Genomic DNA, 18,181 nt, shown 5'->3' on the forward strand with positions numbered 1-18,181 from the left:
AGTTCCCTTTGCGCACATAAAAATATTTGTTCTTTTAAATATTTCGACCAGATTTCTTTTTCTCTCTTTCACACACCTCCCCAAATCTCTCTTTACAGTATTCCATCTGTACTTCACCCTCTCTTTGCCTCGAATGAAGGCAACAGCACACCAATATGTTCACTGAACTAGTAAGGGGAGGCAATGGCCTAGTGGTATTACCGCTGGACTTTTAATCCAGAGACCCAAGTAATGTCCTGGGGACCTCGGTTTGAATCCTGCAATGGCAGATGGTGGAATTTGAATTCAATAAATATCTGGAATTAAGAGTCTAATGATGACCATGAATCCACTGTCAGAAAACTCCATCTGGTTCACTAATGTCCTTTAGGGAAAGAAACTGCCATCTTTACCTGGTCTGGCCTACACGTTACTCCAGACTCTTTGCAATGTGGTTGACTCTTAAATGCCCTTTGGGCAATCAGGCATGGACAACAAGTGCTGGTTCAGCCAGCGACGCCCGTATCCCGTGAATGGAAAAAAAAATGTAATCCAGACCCACGTTCAACTCCAATGGTGGAATTAAAAATTTTAAAAAATTAAAAGAAGCCTAATGATCATCAAACTGATGCCAATTGTTATAACACATCCTGATTAGACGGTAACTGTAGAGAATATGTCAGACCATGAAGCTGCAGACTGTGCACCTCAATGTGGATTCCTGGCCTCGCCACAGACTCCCAGCCTGGAGGTGAATCCAGAGCGGACACCCGGTACTCCTGGCCTTGAGGTGAAGTCCTGTGTGGTCTGGAGGCTGGTTCCAGCTCGGACTGGATTGGAAGGACTGTTATTCAGAACTTTTTATTTCTTTATTTTTCTTATTTATCCCTAAGAATTTGTACTTAAGAATTTGTATCTAGCTACATTTGTACCTAAGATGGCATCATAAGTGGCGATTGTAAACTTTTCACTGTGTTCATGTGAGTACATGTGACAATAAAGCTAATTTTAATTATATTTTTTATAGTTCATTCATGTGATGCGGACATTGCTAGCTGGGCCAGTGTTTATTACCCGTCCCTAGTTGCCCTTGAGAAGGTGGGGGTGAGCTGCCTTCTCAAACCGCTGCAGTCCATGTGCTGTAGGTAGACCCATAACGCCATTAGGGAGGGAATTTCAGGATTTTGATCCAACAACAATGAAGGAATGGCGATATATTAGTCAGAATGGTGAGTGGCTTGGAGAGAAACTTGCAGATGGTGTTGTGTTTCCATGTACCTGCTGCCCTTGTCTTTTTTAAATTCATTAACGGGATGAGGGCATTTATTGCCCATCCCAAGTTGGCAGTTCAGAGTCAACCCCATTGCTGTGGGTCTGGAGTCCCATGTAGGCTAGACCAGGTAAGGATGGCAATTTCCTTACCTAAAGGGCATTAGTGAATCAGATGGGTTTTCCCAACAATTGACAATGGATTCATGGTCGTCATTAGACTCTTAATTCCAGATTCTTTACGGAATTCAAATTCCACCATCTGCCATGGTGGGATTTGAACCCGGGTCCCCAGAATATTATCTAGGTCTCCAAATTAACAGTCCAGCGATAGTACCACTAGGACATTGCCTCCCCTGCATGCTGAATATTGTGCAAACATCCTTACTTCTGACCTTATGCAGGGTAGGTCATTGGTGAAGCTGCTGAATTTGGTTGGGTTGAGGACACTACCTTGACCAATTCTTGCAAAGATGCCCTGGAGCTGAGATGACTGACCTCCAACAATTACCACCATCTTCTTTTGCAACAGGTACGACCCCAACTAGGAGTGTTTCCACTAGACTCCCATCAGCTCCAGTTTTGTTAGGGCTCCTTGATGCAATTCTCGGTCAAATGCAGCCTTGATGGTAAAGGCTGTCTTTCTTGGTCCATAGCCTACTATGCCTTGGCATTTTAAGTGCTCATCCAGATGGTTCTTGAATGTTGCGAGAATACCTACCCCCAACACCCTCTCAAACAGCATGTTCTCCCACCCTTTGGGTGAAAAATTCTTTTTCTTGCATCCCCTCTAAACCACTAACTCCTCACCTTAAACTATGCCCTCTGGACTTAAACAGGTCTGATATGGGGAAAAAATTCTCACGAACTACTTGATCTACGCCACTCAAATTTGCACAGCTCAGTCAGATCCCTTCTCAGTCTCCTCTGTTCCAGGGCAAACAAACCACCTACACAGCCTCTACCTTTGAAGCCTTCTCCTCTATGTTTAATGCTCGGTACTTAACATATGCTTCCTTTTTCTTTACAAAACTCTTGAAAACCCTTGACATCCAGGATTCCCTGGATTTGCTGCCCTTGCCCTTCATTCTTAGAGAAATACACTGGCTCTGACCTCTGACTACTATTTTCAAAAGACTCCCACTTTTCAAATATAGATTTACCTGCAAATAGCTGCCCCCAGTCTGTGTTTGCAGGTCTTGTCTCAAGATATTGAAATTGGTCCTCCCCCAATTTAGACACTTAATTCTACGTTATCCTTTTCTTTTTCCACAAGGACTTTGAAATTTAGAGTTATGGTCACCATCCACAAAATGTTCACCCACTGACACTTTAATCACTTGTTTGGCTTCATTCCCTAGGATTAGTTCCAGCACTGTCGCATCTCTAGTTGGGCTACGTACAGGAACAAAAGCTGTCCTGGATGCACTTTAAAAATTTCACCCTGTCTAAACCTTTCAAATGCAACAAATCCCAGTTAATGTTGGCAAAGTTGAAATCCACCATTAGAATTATACAGCATGGAAACAGATCCTTCAGTCCAACTCGTCTTTGCTGAACAGGTATCCTACGCTGAACTAGAACCATTTACCTGCGCTTGGCTCATGTCCCTCTAAACCTTTCCTATTCATGTATCTGTCCAGATACCTTTTAAATGTAATTGTACCCACCTCTATTACTTCCTCTGGCAGCTCACTCCACACAATGCATCACCCTTTAGCTAAAAGCCTATTGATCTCACATCTGTGTGATTTACCTACTTATCTGCTTGCTCCTCTATCTCACTGACTGTTGGGAGGCCTGTAGCATAATGCAAGAAGTGATCACCCCTTGTTTATTTTTAAAATCTACCCAGATGATCTCATTTGAAGAGCCTTATAAGACATCTTCCCTCATTCCTGCAGTGATGGTGTCCTTTATCAATAATAGAATGCCCCACCTCTTACACCCACTCCTTGCCCCCATCACACCTGTAACTTCTAAACCCTGGCAAAGTTGAGCTGCTAGTGCTGTCCTCCTTTAACCATGTCTGAGTGATGTAACAATATCATATCCCCACATGCTGATTAATACTCTAAGTTCATCTGCCTTACCACTCAGGGTCCTTATATTAAAATAGATACAATTTAGCTTTCTGGTCCTCCCGTGTGCTTTATCATGCCTGTCTTCTCTGGCTGCTGACTGTTCTAGCATTCCTTTTATATCTGACTGAACCTTATTCCTGACTTTACATGTACCCTGTTCCCCACCCCTCATAAATTAGTTTAAAATCTCACCAACAGCACAAGCAAACCTCCCATCAAGAATATTGGACCCATTCCAGTTCAGGTGCAACTTTTCCAGCTTGTACCGGTCCCACCTACCCCACAAACTGTCCCAATGATCCAAAAATCTAAGGCTTTCCCTCCGACACCATCTGTTTATCAACATGTTCACCAGTTGTATTTTCCTACTCCCATCCTCATTTGTATTTGGCACTGGAAGGAATCTGGAAGTTACAACCTTAATAGACCTCCTCTTTAATCTAATGCCTAACTCTCAATTCCTGCTGCAGGATCTTGCCTCCTTTTTTAACCCACAGTCAGTATCAGATGTACCATGACTGATGGCTGTTCCTGTTCCCCGTCCCCTACAGAATGTCCTGCAGCCACTCTGAGACATCCCTGAACTTGGCACCAGGGAGGGAACATACCATTTAAATGTCTCATTTGCTGTACCAGAACCACCTGTCAGCTCCCCTTACCCTCTATCACTAAACATCTCCCAGAATTTTTCCTCTCCTGCGGTGCAGCAGAGCCAAACCTGGTTATTGCAGCTTTCCCTGGAAAGGTCATTACCCCAAAACGGTGTCCCACATGGAATGTCTGTTTTGTTTTGGGGTGGGGGCGGCACAGCGGCAGCCACATGGAACTCCTGTACTACATGTCCACACCTCCTGGTCTTCCTGGTGGTCACCCAGGAGGCAGAGATGGATCATCGATGTGTTATTGTTGGCTGGAGATTGCTACAAATGCTTCAGCCTTATCTTTTGTGCTTTAGTGCAATTCTGCTGTTGATGGCCCACAATGCCTCATGGATGCCCAGTCTCAAGTTGTTAGATCTGTTCAAATTCCATCTCATTTAGCACAGTCACATGACCACACAATACAATGGAGGCATCCTCAATGTGAAGAGGGAACTTCATCGCAGCAAGGACTGTGCAGTGGTCACTCCTCCAAATATCTCATGGACAATTGCATCTGTTCCCATTACATTCCCATTTGGGGAGTCAGCAATTAGTCCACGCGAAGGAAAAAAGTGGGAGAAATTTCTTACCACATCATTGGGGTGGCACGGTGGCTTAGTGGTTAGCACTGCTGCCTCACAGAACCAGGGGCCTGGGTTTGATTCCACCCTCGGGCGACTGTCTGTGTGGAGTTTGCACACTCTCCCAGTGTCTGCGTGGGTTTCCTCCAGGTGCTCTGGTTTCCTCCCACAGTCCAAAGATGTGCAGGTCAGGTGGATTGGCCATGCTGAATTGTCCACAGTGTTCAGGGATGTGTAGATTAGGTGGGTTATGGGAAATGGGTCTCAGTGGTATGCTGTGAGGGTTGGTGTGGACTTGTTGGGCCGTAGGGCCTGTTTCCACACTGTAGGGATTCTATGATCATAGTTTGAACAGGGACAGTGTTAACAGAAAACTGGATAACTAATGCAAGTAGAGGAAGATAAAGGGCTATAAGGAGAAACAAGTGATTAAGGACAATCAATATCTCACTGATTGCATGAACAGTCAGAAAAGAGTCAAATAGCCTTGACCTCTGGTGTAAACATCTGGAGGGCTATGATCTAATGTGTCACCTGAAAGAGGGAAGGTCAAACAATGCAGCACTCCCATGCGCTCAAGACTTTGGAATGGAATTTAATCCCACACCTTCACGTAGAAACTGGAGGAACAACTACTAAGCCAAGCTAACATCTGAAACAAAGTAACCTGAAATGAGGTGACGTGACAATAATATTCAGGGAACAGGACTGCTCTATTTAGCACAAACTTGTATATTACTATCAACCGCCATGTCTAATAAAATGGACAGCAGAAGAGCAATATCCCTTACCTTTAGTGTATACAAACAAGGTCCAGCAAAAACTAAAAGCATCAGACGTGCTGCATGGAAGGCGCCTGTAAGACATGGAACACAATTGCATTACAAACAGAATATCTTTGACATCTTTGAACTTTGGCTTAGCAATTTTTCTTATTCCTCCCCAAAGGTGTTGATTCTTTGCTGCTGCAAAGTTTCAGTGACACCTTTCAGATGTCAACACTTTACCCCAGCAGCCACTATTCACATCCGAGACTTACCAGTGACTTCGAGCTACTTGTTCATCTAAAAAGGACATAAAATATAACACTGGTACTGTTCTTAGCCAAAGTACTATCAGCAGACAGGTCAATTATAGCACTGTTCTCTGAATGGCTCATGGAGGTTAACATGTAAGTTAAGGTTGGACTTGCTGATGTACACAACTTAATTGTTTATTATACAAAGTCACACATTCATTAGAAAAGCAGTTTTTAAACCCCATTCTGAATTTATTAAGGGTGTTACTTGGTAGAATGAGAGAAATAGGATACATTAATGAAACAAGTCATTGCCAACACTGGCAAACCAAAGCACCCACCCAAATTAAACTCTTTCATTCATTTCTTTGCTTCAGCAAGACTCCAGTAAGAAGCAATTTCATCAGGGTTCATCGCCTCCAAATGCCCAACTTCAGTGGATTCAATCACACAAGGGCAAGGCAGTCAGTGTTTACTACACTGTATTGCACTGGACAACCAATGTTATCATCCATAGAAGCCTACTCCAGGACGAGTTGTGACTTTCAAGCCAGAATAAAATAGTGGGACAAACCAAAGGATAATTGGCTCACTTTCTGTCACACAAGTTTACATTTTGTTGCCACTGCCACAGCCACAGGACAAATGCCTTAAATTGTGGGTGTATGGTACGTGAACAATCAGTTATTCATGTCAGCCATCTTCCGTCAACAGACAGCATATCATTGCTGTCCATTGCTTTCGTGTGACACTTAAAGGTTGTAATTTAGGAAGCTAACATACAGATATAACATACCGCTGTTTTCTGCTTCTCTGAAGGCGAGGCTGATCTTCATGACGATTTTGAAACATGTCCAAAAATATAGGTTCAAATTTTTTGAAGATTACAGTTGAGACTTCAAAATTCCTTTCCAACTGCTCCACACGTTCCCTGAATTCTTGGGATAAATTGGCCATGTCTGCCCATTTTTTCATCTTGCTGAAAAATTGAATCAGGCTGTAAACAGAGCAAAAATGGAACAATGTGAACAGAAGTGAGATTTACTGTAAAGGATCAATGAGACCACAAATGAAATGAACTACAATGCAGATCAGGAGTGGTCAGCCTCTATTTTTAGTCCTTCAAAGAACTTTCAAGTTTGACCATTGCTGTGATTAGAAGAGTTCAAGGAGCTCTTTAAAGTTTACTATGGCAATAGTTTTTTTTTTGCATTTGGATGTACCTTTAATTAATCAATTTCCTAAAATAAATGTGTCTGGGCTGCGTGAAAATATTAGCTTCCACTTTGTTGTGGGCAGGCTAGTCCAGTGCATGGCAGCACAATACACCACAGATTAAGCATAACTTTTACCAATTTCAAATGTACTCCCATGCATGTTGTAACTCTTGTAATGAAGACTTAAAATGAAAGAAGTGTATGCTATTTCAAAAGCTTTTGTTCAAATAAAAATACCAAAATTAACTAACACTAATTTTCAGAAAATGGTTGTATTTTGAAAACGGATAAGGATTACAACAAGTTTTTAAAGCAGCAGACTTGGACTAAATTAAATAATCCATTACAGCCAGGTACTGTGCAATCTGAAGTTATTTAATTTAATGGGGAGGCAATGGCATAGTGGTACTATCACAATCTAGGCTATCAATCCAGAAACTCAGTTAATGTTCTGGAGACCTGGGCTCAAATCCTGCTATGAAAGATGGCGGTACGTGAATTCAATAAAAAAAATCTGGAATTAAGACAATGAAATTATTGCCAATTGTTGGAAAAACCCATCTGGCTCACTAATGTGCCTCAGAGGAAAAAATCTGCCATCCTCACGTGGTCAGGGACTCCAATGTGGTTTGCTCTTAACATCCGCCTAAAATGGCCGAGCAAGCCACTTAGTTGTATCAAACAATACGAGTCCCAGAGAAGAAATGAAATCAAACAGACCACCCGCCATTGACCAAGATATCGGAATAGACAATGGCAGAACAGCCCTGTCCGTACCAACACCTGGAGGCCACGACCAAAACTGGGAGAGCTATCTCACAGACTAGTCAAGCAATATACGATGACACCATCAACCCAGCATATGTCTTGTCCCAGTGGCAGGACAGACTCAGAAGTGGCAGCACAGTGGTACAGAGTCTGGAGGGAGTTAAACATAGAACATAGAACAGTACAGCACAGTACAGGCCCTTCGGCCCATGATGTTGCGCCAACTTATTATCCTACTCTAAGGTCAAACTACGCTGCATACCCTACATTTCACTATCGCCATGTGCCTATCCAAGAGTCGCTTAAAAGTCTCTAAAGTATCTGACTCCACTACCACTGCCGGCAGCGCATTCCACACGCCCACCACTCTCTGTGTGAAGAACCTACCTCTGACATCTCCCCTATACCTTCCTCCAATCACCTTAAAATTATGCACCCTCGTAGTAGTCATTTCCGCCATGGGAAAGTCTCTGGCTATCCACTCTATCTATGCTTCACATCATCTTGTACACTTCTCTCAAGTCACCTCTCATCCTTCTTCGCTCCAATTAGAAAAGCCCTAGCTCCCTTAACTTTTCCTCATAAGACCTGCCCTCCAGTCCAGGCAGCATCCTGGTAAATCTCCTCTGCATCCTCTCGAAAGCCTCCACATCTTTCCGATAACGATTAACTGAACACAATATTCCAAGTGTGGTCTAACCAGAGTTTTATAGAGCTGCAGCATAACCTTGTGGTTCTTAAACTCAATTCCCCTGCCAATGAACGCCAACACACCATATGCCTTCTTTACAACCCTATCAACTTGGGTAGCAGCTTTGAGGGATCTATGGATGTGATGGACAAGATCCCTCTGTTCCTCCACACTGCCAAGAATCCTGCCACTAACCCTGTATTCTGCATTCAAATTCGACCTTCCAAAATGAATCACTTCACACTTTTCTGGGTTGAATTCCATCTGACACTTCTTTGCCCAGCTCTGCATCATGTCAATGTCCCATTGCAACCTACAACAGACCTCCATGCTGTCCACAACTCCACCAACCTTCGTGTCATCGGCAAACTTACCAACCCACCCTTCCACTTCCTCATCCAAGTCATTTATAAAGAAAGATCATAAAGAGCCGAGGTCCCAGGACAGATCCCTGTGGAACACCACTGGTCACCGAGCTCCAGGCTGAATACCTTCCATCTACTACCACCCTCTGTCTTCTATTGGACAGCTAGTTTTGTATCCAGACAGCTAAATTTCCCTGAATCCCATGCCTCCTTACTTTCTGGATGAGTCTACCATGTGGAACCTTATCAAATGCCTTGCTAAAATCCATATACATCACATCCACTGATCTGCCTTCGTCAATGTGTTTTGTCACATCCTCAAAGAATTCAATAAGGCTTGTGAGGCATGACCTGCCCTTCACAAAGCCATGCTGACTATTTCTAATCAAACTGAGCTTTTCCAAATAATCATGAACACTATCTCTCCGAATCCTCTCCAATAATTTGCCCACCACAGAAGACAGACTGACTGGTCTGTAATTCCCAGGATTATCCCTATTCCCTTTCTTGAACAAGGGAATTATTCACCCTCCAATCATCTGGTACTACTCCAGTGGACAGTGAAGACGCAAAGATCATTGCCAAAGGGGCAGCAATCTCTTCCCTCGCTTCCCATAGTAACCTTGCGTATATCCCGTCTGGCCCAGGGGACTTATCTATCCTCATGTTTTTCAAAATTACTAGCACATCCTCCTTCCTAACATCAGCCTGTTCGAGCATATCTGCCTGTTTCATGCTGTCCTCACAAACGTCAAGGTCCCTCTCACTGGTGAATACTGAAGCAAAGTATTCATTAAGGATCTCCCCTACCTCCGACTCCGTGCACAAGTTCCCTCCCCTATCCCCAATCTGGCCATCCTCTTGTTCCTCCCATAAGCATAGAACGCCTTGGGGTTTTCCTTAATCCTACCGAAGGTTTCCTCATATGCCCTTCTAGCTCTCCTAAGTCCATTCTTCAGTTCCTTCCTGGCTACCTTGTAGACCTCTTAGAGCCCTGTCCAATCCTTGCTTCCTCAACCTTAAGTAAGCTTCCTTCTTCCTCTTGACTAGGTGTTCCACATGTCTTGTCATTCAAGGTTCCTTCACCTTACCATCCCTTCCTTGCCTCAGTGGGACAAACCTATCCGGTACTTGCAACTGCTCCCTAAACAACCACAACATTTCTGTCGTGCATTTCCCTGAGAATATCTGATCCCAATTTATGCTCCGTAGCTCTTGCCTAATAGCATTGTAATTCCTCCTCCCCCAGTTAAATACTTTCCCATACCGTCTACTCCCATCCCTCTCCATGGCTATAGTATAGGTTAGGGAGTTGTGATCACTATCACCGAAATGCTCGCCCACCGAGAAATCTGCCACCTGGCCGGGTTCGCTGTCAAGCACCAAATCCAACATGGCCTCCCCTCTAGTCAGCCTATCTACATCTTGAGTCAATATCCTTCCTGCACACACCTGACAAAATCTGCTCCATCCAAACTATTTGCATTTAGGAGGTTTCAGTCTATATTGGGGATGTTGAAGTCACCCATGACAACAACCCTATTACTTCTGCACCTTTCTAAAATCTGCCTTCCAGTCTGTTCCTCAGTGTCTCGGTTGCTACTGGGGAGGTCGATAGAAAACTCCCAATAAAGTGACTGCTCCTTTCCTGTTTCTGACTTCCACCCATACTGACTCAGTGGACAAACCCTCCTCCACAACCTCCCTTTCTGCAGCTGTGATACCATCTCTGATTAGCAATGCCACTCCCCCACTTCTTTTACCTCCCTCCCTATTTCTTTTGAAACATCTGTACCCTGGAACATCCAACTACCATTCTTGCCCGTGTTATCCAAGTCTCTGTAACAGCCACAACATCGTCGCTCCAAGTACTGATCCATGCTCTAAGTTCATCACCCTTATTCCTGACACTTCTTGCATTGAAGTAGACACACCTCAACCCGTCGCACTGACTGCCACTTTGCCCTATCAACTGCTTGTCCTTCCTCACAGATTCTCTGCTTACTCTATCTGCCTGTACACTGGCTACCCCATCCTCTGATCTGTAGCTCCGGTTTCCATCCCCCTGCCAAACTAGTTTAAACCCTCCCGAAGAGCTCTAGCAAACCTCCTGCCCAGGATATTGGTGACCCTCCGGTTCAGGTGCAACCCGTCCTTCCTGTACAGGTCCCACCTTTCCAATGATCCACATACCTGAAGCCCTCCCTCCTACAACAACTCTGTAGCCACGAGTTCAGCTGCACTCGCTCTCTATTTCTGGCCTCACCAGCCCGTGGCACCAGTAGTAATCCTGAGATTACTACTTTGCTCGTCCTGCCTTTTAGCTTCCATCCTAACTCCCTATGTTCACTTTTCAGATCCTCATCCCGTTTCCTAGCTATGTCATTGGTACCGATGTGTACCACAACTTCTGGCTGCTCTCCCTCCCCCTTAAGAATCCTGAAGACTTGATCCGAGACATCCCTGACCCTGGCACCTGGGAGGCAACATACCATCCAGGAGTTCCGTTCGGTACCACAGAGTCTCCTGTCTGTTCCCCTAACCATTGAGTCTCCTATCACTATCGCTCTCCCATTCTCCCCACTTCCCTTCTGAGCCACAGAGCCAGGTTCAGTGCCAGAGACCTGGCCACTTTCGCTTTCCCCTGGTAGGTTCCCCCCAACCCCCCACAACAGTATCCAAAGCGGTATACTTATTATTCAGGAAAATGGCCACAGGAGATCCCTGCACTGTCTGCCTATTCCTAGTCCCCTAGTTGTCCTCAGGGTCCTTAACATTAACTCCAGACCCCAAGAAGTTCCACGGTTTCAGATTAAACATGGGCAAGGAAACCTTCTGCTGATTACCACATAACATCCATCCTTGGCTAATGAATCGGTGCTCCTCCATGTTGAACAAAACTTGGAGGAAGCACTGAGGGTGGCAAAGGCGCAAAGTGTGATCTGGGTGGGGGATTTCAATGTCTACCACCGAGGGGGGCTCGGCAGCAGCATTACTGATTGAGCTGGTCATGTCCTAAAGGACACAGTTGCTAGACTGGGTCTGTGGCAGGCGACGAGGGAACCAACAAGAGGGAAAATCTTCCCAATCTGCCAGCTGTAGATTCATCTGTCCATGACAGTAGAGAGTGACCATTGCACAGTCAGGGAGCTGTACAGTATGGAAACAGACCCTTTGGTCCAACTCGTCCATGCCGACCAGATATCCTAAATAAATCTAGTCCCATTTGCCACATTTTGCCTATACCGCTCTAAACTCTTGCTATTCATATACCTATCCAGATGTCCCTTAAATGTTGTAATTGTACCAGCCTCCACCACTTCCTCTGGCAGCTCATTCCAAACGTGCACCACCCTCTGCGTTAAAAAGTTGCCTCTTAGACCCTTTTTAAATCTTTCCCTCTCATCTTAAACTTAAGCCCTCTAGTTCTGGACTCCCCTACTCCAGGGAAAAGTCGTTGTCTATTCACCCTAGCCATGCCCCTTATGATTTTATAAATCTCTATAAGGTCTCCCCTCAGCCTCCAATGCTCCAGGGAAAATAGCATCAGCCCATTCAGCCTGTCACTATAGCTCCAACCCTGGCAACATCCTTGTAAATATTTTCTGAACCCTTTCAAGTTTCACAACATCCTTTCTATAGCAGGGAGACCAGAACTGCACGCAGTATTCCAAAACTGGCCTCACCAATGTTCTGTACAGCTGCAACAAGACTTCCCAACTCCTACACTCAATGCACTGACCAATAGAGGCAAAGGATACTAAATGCCTTCTTCACTACCCTGTCTAACTGGGACTCCACTTTCAAGGAACGATGAACCTGTACTCCAAAGTCTCTTTGCTCAGCAATATTCCCCAGGACCTTATCATTAATGTCTAAGTCCTGCCCTGTTTCGCCTTTCCAAAATGCAGCACCTCACATTTGTCTAAATTAAACTCCATCTACCGTCCTTGTGGATGGAGTCCCACCTTCACAATGAGAATACCCTCCATCACATCGTGTGGCAGTATCACCATGCTAAATCAGACAGATTTCAAACAGCTCAAGACTGGACATCAATAAAGTGCTTTGGGCAATCAACAGCAGAACAGTACTCCAGCACAATCTGCAACCTCATGGATACGGCAAAGACTATGGGCCCTGATAACATTCCAGCCATAATACTGAAGAAGTGTGCCCTAGAGTTTTCCACTCCCATAGCCAAGCTCTTCCAAATCAATTACAACACTGGCATCTAACTGACAAAGTGGAAAGTTGCTCAGGTATGTCCTGTACCCAAAATGCAGGACAAATCTAACCCCTGTAATTACCACGCTGTCACTCTACTCAATCATCGGTGAAGTGATGGAAGTTATTATCAAGAGCCCTATCAAGCAGCAGCTGCTCAGGGACACCCAGAATGACACCGTTGACATCAAGGGCATGTTCAACCAAATGTTGCATCAAGGATCCTGAGCAAAACTGGAATCAATGGGTATCAGAGAAAAGCTCTCCGCTAGTTGGAGTCATACCTGGTACATAGGAAGACGGTTCTGGTTGTTGGAGGTCAGTCATTTCAGGAGTTTCTCAACCACCTTCAGCTACTTCAATGACCTTCTCTCGGCCATAAGGGCAGAAGTGCTGATGTTCACCAATGATTACACAATGTTCATCACCATTTGCGACCTCCTCAGATACTGAAGTCAATATTCAAGTGCAACAAGATCTGGACAATATCCAGGCTTCAGCTGACAAATGGCAAGTATGATTCACACCACATAAATGCCAAGCAATGATCATCACCAAAAAAAAAAAAAGACAGACAATCTAATCACCACCCCTTGACATTCAATGGTGTCACCATCACTGAATTCTCCACTACCATCATCCTCAGGGGTCACCATTGATCAGAAACTTAACTGGACTTGCCACATAAACACTGTGGCTACAGAAACAAAAACAAAGTTGCTGGAGAAGCTCAGCAGGTCTGGCAGCATCTGTGAAGGGAAAAACAGAGTTAACGTTTCGGGTCCGGTGACCCTTCCTCAGAGGTGACGGTGGCTGGGAAAACGTCAGTTTATATGCAGAAAATAGGGAGGTGGGTGGGGTAGGGAGTAAATGATAGGATAGAGCCCAAAGAGAGAGAAAGACAGTTGGACAGACAAAGCAGTTGCTAACAATCAGGCTGGGAGGGTGAATAGTTGATAATGGGGACTGTTAGTGATTAACAACAGGGGGTGTGTAATGGCAGGCTATGCGGTAACAAGGCTTGGTGTGTGGGGTAGAGGGCTGCGACATGGGAGAGTTTAGGCCCTAAAATTATTGAACCCAACATTGAGTCCGGAGGGCTGTAGGGTCCCCAAGCATAAAATGAGGTGTTGTTCCTCCAGCTTGCGTTGGGCTTCGCTGGAACACTGCAGCAAGCCAGAGACAGAGATGTTAGCCAGGGAGCAGCGTGGTGCGTTGAAGTGGCGGGCAACAGGTAGTTCAGGGTTTTTTTTGCGAAAAGAACGTAGATGTTCTGCGAAGCAGTCGCCAAGTCTATGCCTAGTCTGTGGCTACAGAAGCAGGTCCGAGATTAGGAATACTGTGGCAAGTAACTCCCCTCGTGACATCCCAAAGCCTGTACACAAATTACAAGGCACAAATCAGGAGTGTGACGGAATACTTCCTGGATGAGTGCAGTTGCCTCAACAATTAACAAGCTTGACAATGTCTAGGAGCAAGCTACCCGCTGAGTTGGCACCACATCCACAAATATCCATTCCCTCCGCCACTGATGCTCAATAGAAGCAGTATGTACAATCTACAAGATGCACTGCAGAAATATCCTCAGACAGCACCTTCCAAACCCACAACCACTTCCACCTGGAAGGAAAAGGGCAGCAGATACATGGGAATACCACGACCTGCAAGTTCCCCTCCACGTCACTCACCATCCTGACCTGGAATTATATCGCCACTCCTTCGCTGTCACTGGGTCAAAATCCTGGAAATCCCCCCTCCTAAGGGCATTGTGGGTCAACTAACAGCATATGGACTTCTTAAGGGCAACACGGGATGGACACAAATGCTGGCTCAGCCAGCGATGTTGACTTCCCATGAGTGAATAAAAAAGTCAATGATCTGTGCGCTCAAAAGGATGAGATACATTAATAAGCTGTAGCTTTCTAAATTTAGAATATATAAAAAATTCCCATTGCAATCTGAAAAAGCAGTGCATTCTATTTTAAACAGTGTGTCTGTTCAAAACTGTACAACTGAACTGAGCACCATTCTGTCAGGGCAGTAAGTCTTTCTAATGACTATCAATACTGCTCCATTCTAGACAATAAGCAGTTCACTGCCTACAAGTGGAAATGCTTCTCTTGTTCTCTGCATCTACCTGTGTCATAAAGAATGTTACCTTAACTTTGATGAGCGGAGGATTCTTGTCAGTGACACACCGTTTCCTTCCATTGTCCCCTTGCCAACAGTTGGCGTGATGCTTTTGCGACAGGCTACATATAAGGCACAAGCAAGCCAGTGCAGAGTTTCTCCCTGAAACGAACATTAAGAAACAAGTCCATTAAAAATAGGAACACAATCAGACCAGTCTGTCCAGAATGGTGTATCACTCAGTATGGGCATGACTAACGTTTCATTTCAACTCCACATTCCCACTTGCTCTCCATATTGCTAGATTCTGAAACACCAAAAGATCTCTCTCACCCTTGAACATATTCAAAGTCAGAAGTCACATGACACCAGGTTATAGTTCAGATTTATTTGAAATCACAAGCTTTTGGAGTGCTGCTCCTTCGTCAGGTGAAGTGAGGTGACATCACCTCACTGAAGAGTTTTGTTTTATTCAGGAGTAGTTAATAGTTAAGGGGGAATTGTTTGGTTTGTAAGTAGTTTTGCTAATTTGTTCACTGTTAAAGTTAGATAAATAAATTGTTACTTGTTTATAGAGTAAGTGAAAAGATTTCCTTTCATTTAACCACTCCTTTATAACAGATTGGGGGTGACAGGCAGGTTATACCACTTTCCATACTTCTTTTAACAGATTTGGGTGGGGGGTGGGGAAGGGAAGTGATTTCCGCTTCATAACACATGCAATGATTTAAAAAAGTTTTAATGAGATTTCTCCTCATTTTTAATCGCCCCACACAAGGGAATCCTCATATTCCAGGATCCAATCTAGTAAATCTTTGTTGCACTAAAATAGATATACCTGAACTTAGATTTGGAGACCAGAAGTGTACACAGTACATAAAATGTGCTCACACCAAAGCCCTGATCTCCACAAAATGAATTTGAAATCACTGAATTAATCCTCAAATTCTATGAACTATTCCACTCTTTCACTGCAACTTCACCTGGGTTAATAGACAATAGTTTCCCAGATGCAATATCAACATAAGATCGATAATTAGGATATTCATGCTGGTATGACTATCGAGTGAAATGTTCTTTAGCTTTGATTTTGTAGCAAATGGGCAGGCACAAATAGAAACAATCCAATTTATAGCACAAAATATCAGTGAAATTATAAATTGAAGATGAATTTAACTGTAAATTGAAAAAAGCATTTAATGACTTAATCTATTTCTTCCTTTACAGATGTTTATACTGCAACTATTTTTGCTCAGCAATAATCTTAATTATTGGAAGGAAACAAGTGAAACTTGCAGAGTGACCAAATTAGAGACAAGTGCAAACATAAAGCAAGTTCCACAACACAGAAATGCAGCTGGTGTGTTTAAAAACCAACCACTACACACATCACTTCCGTGCTCATCAAAAAGACATCACATATCATAGAAATGATCAGCAATATACTAGTTAACCACAAAGTGTGTTTTCAACTGTTCTATTTACTGGATGTGGTAGTGGTACTGCATTAATAATCAAGAGAAATTTAAATTCTCAGTTTAAAAACTTAAATTCCACACAAATGTGGTTAACACTTTAGACCACTAGATACAGGAGCAGCATTAAACTCTTCAGTCCATCAAATCTGCTCTGCCATTTGATCATGGCTGATATGTTCCTCGATCTCCTGCCCTCTCTCCCCATCCTTGTTCCTCTTGCCAATCAAGAACAGCTATGAGTTCCACAAATTAACTATCCTCTGGCTGAAGGAAGTCCTCTTCCATTCTAAAGGATTGTCCCTTCACTCTGAGGTTGTGCTCTTGGGACAAAGTCTCTCCTACAAGTAGGAGCATCATCTTCATGTCCACTCTATCCAGGCATCTCAGTATTCTTTAAGTCTCAATGAGATACATCCCCCTCAATTCCAAAGTCTTTCCCCATTAGAAAGCAGTCTATATGCCTGTATGCTTCCTACCAAAGTACTCACTGCCGCAGCAGGCTGAGGAGGCCAAATGGTTGACTGTATTTAAGACAGCGATTGATTCTGGATTAGTAAGGGGATCAGGGTTACAGGGAGAAGGCAGGAGGATGGGTTTGAGCAACACATCAACCATGATGAAATGGGGGAACAGACTAACATATAGAACATAGAACAGTACAACACAGGCTTCGACTCAATGTTGTGCCGACCTATTATCCTACTAAGATCAATCTAACCTGCATCTCCTACATTTTACTATCCTCTATGTGCCTATCCAAGAGGCACTTAAAAGTCTCTAGAGTAGCTGAACTCCACTACCACTGCTGGCAGCGCATTCCACACACTCACCACTCTCTGTGTGAAGAACCTACTTCTGACATCTCCCCTACACCTTTCTCTAATCACCTTAAAATTATGCCCCCTCGTAATAGTCATTTCCGCCCTGGGAAGAAGTCTGACTATCCACTCTGATCATCATGTACACCTCTATCAAGTCACCTCTCATCCTTCTTCGCTCCAATGAGAAAAGCCCTAGCTCCCTCAACCTTTCCTCATAAGACCTGCCCTCCAGCATCCTGGTAAATCTCTTGATGGGCTGAATGGACTAATTCTGCTCCTATATCTAATGGTCTCAACTCCAACGATATAGTTGAGACAGATTGTGCGCCGGGGTTGGGGAGGCTCTCTGACTACCTCCACCCTCCCTCACCTCCAGGGTGTAGTTGAGGCGGATCCGCTGCAGGTTCTCCCAAGCCTCGGCCCCGCTCTCCAGGTCCATGTTCAGGTCCTGACACAGTTTGTCGAAGCTGTCGCGGAGTGACCGCCTGCCGCCGTCCCGGCTCTCTCCGCTGGGCATGGCGCCGCTTCTCCTTCCCGGCTCAGTCTGTCTGTCCCTTTCCGTATCCCTCCCGGTTCACTCTCACCCTGTCCCTGTCCCTCCCCGCGTCTGTCCCGGCTCCACTCGGAACTAATCCCACAATACACCACGGCAGTGGCGCCAAAACCCACGCATGCGCCACCGTGTCACCCCGCCCATTCTATAAATAGCCCGGAAAAAGTAGTTCGCACAGCCGGATCACCGCGGAGCACTCCGTAGTCAACGTCACCCATACTTCACCCCACCTTTCACACTGCTTCACTCCCCCCATTTCACCCCACCTTTCACACTGCTTCACCCCCCCACATTCCCACCCTTCCCCCCTACTCCCCCCCCCCAACATTTCAACGTTTCACCTTTACCCCCCCCAACAT

At 44.6% G+C, this 18,181-nt stretch overlaps 1 protein-coding gene across 2 annotated transcripts in view; it reads right to left on the reverse strand.

Annotated features, from left to right (window-relative positions):
- The window catches only part of rbl1 (retinoblastoma-like 1 (p107)), an 84,335-nt gene extending 66,494 nt beyond the window's left edge, over positions 1-17,841 (reverse strand). For both annotated transcript variants that reach the window (XM_048608161.1, XM_048608162.1), the window contains exons 1-4: positions 17,640-17,841; positions 14,999-15,132; positions 6,369-6,569; positions 5,346-5,410 (exon numbers count right to left, since the gene is read on the reverse strand). In XM_048608161.1, the coding sequence (XP_048464118.1) occupies positions 5,346-5,410; positions 6,369-6,569; positions 14,999-15,132; positions 17,640-17,786 (547 nt within the window). In that variant the 5' untranslated portion in view covers positions 17,787-17,841. The remainder of the gene's footprint in view (positions 1-5,345; positions 5,411-6,368; positions 6,570-14,998; positions 15,133-17,639) is intronic.
- Positions 17,842-18,181: the final 340 nt, after the last annotated feature.

Source organism: Rhincodon typus, chromosome 19 (assembly GCF_021869965.1).
Source record: "Rhincodon typus isolate 14 chromosome 19, sRhiTyp1.1, whole genome shotgun sequence".
Taxonomy (NCBI): Eukaryota; Metazoa; Chordata; class Chondrichthyes; order Orectolobiformes; family Rhincodontidae; genus Rhincodon; species Rhincodon typus.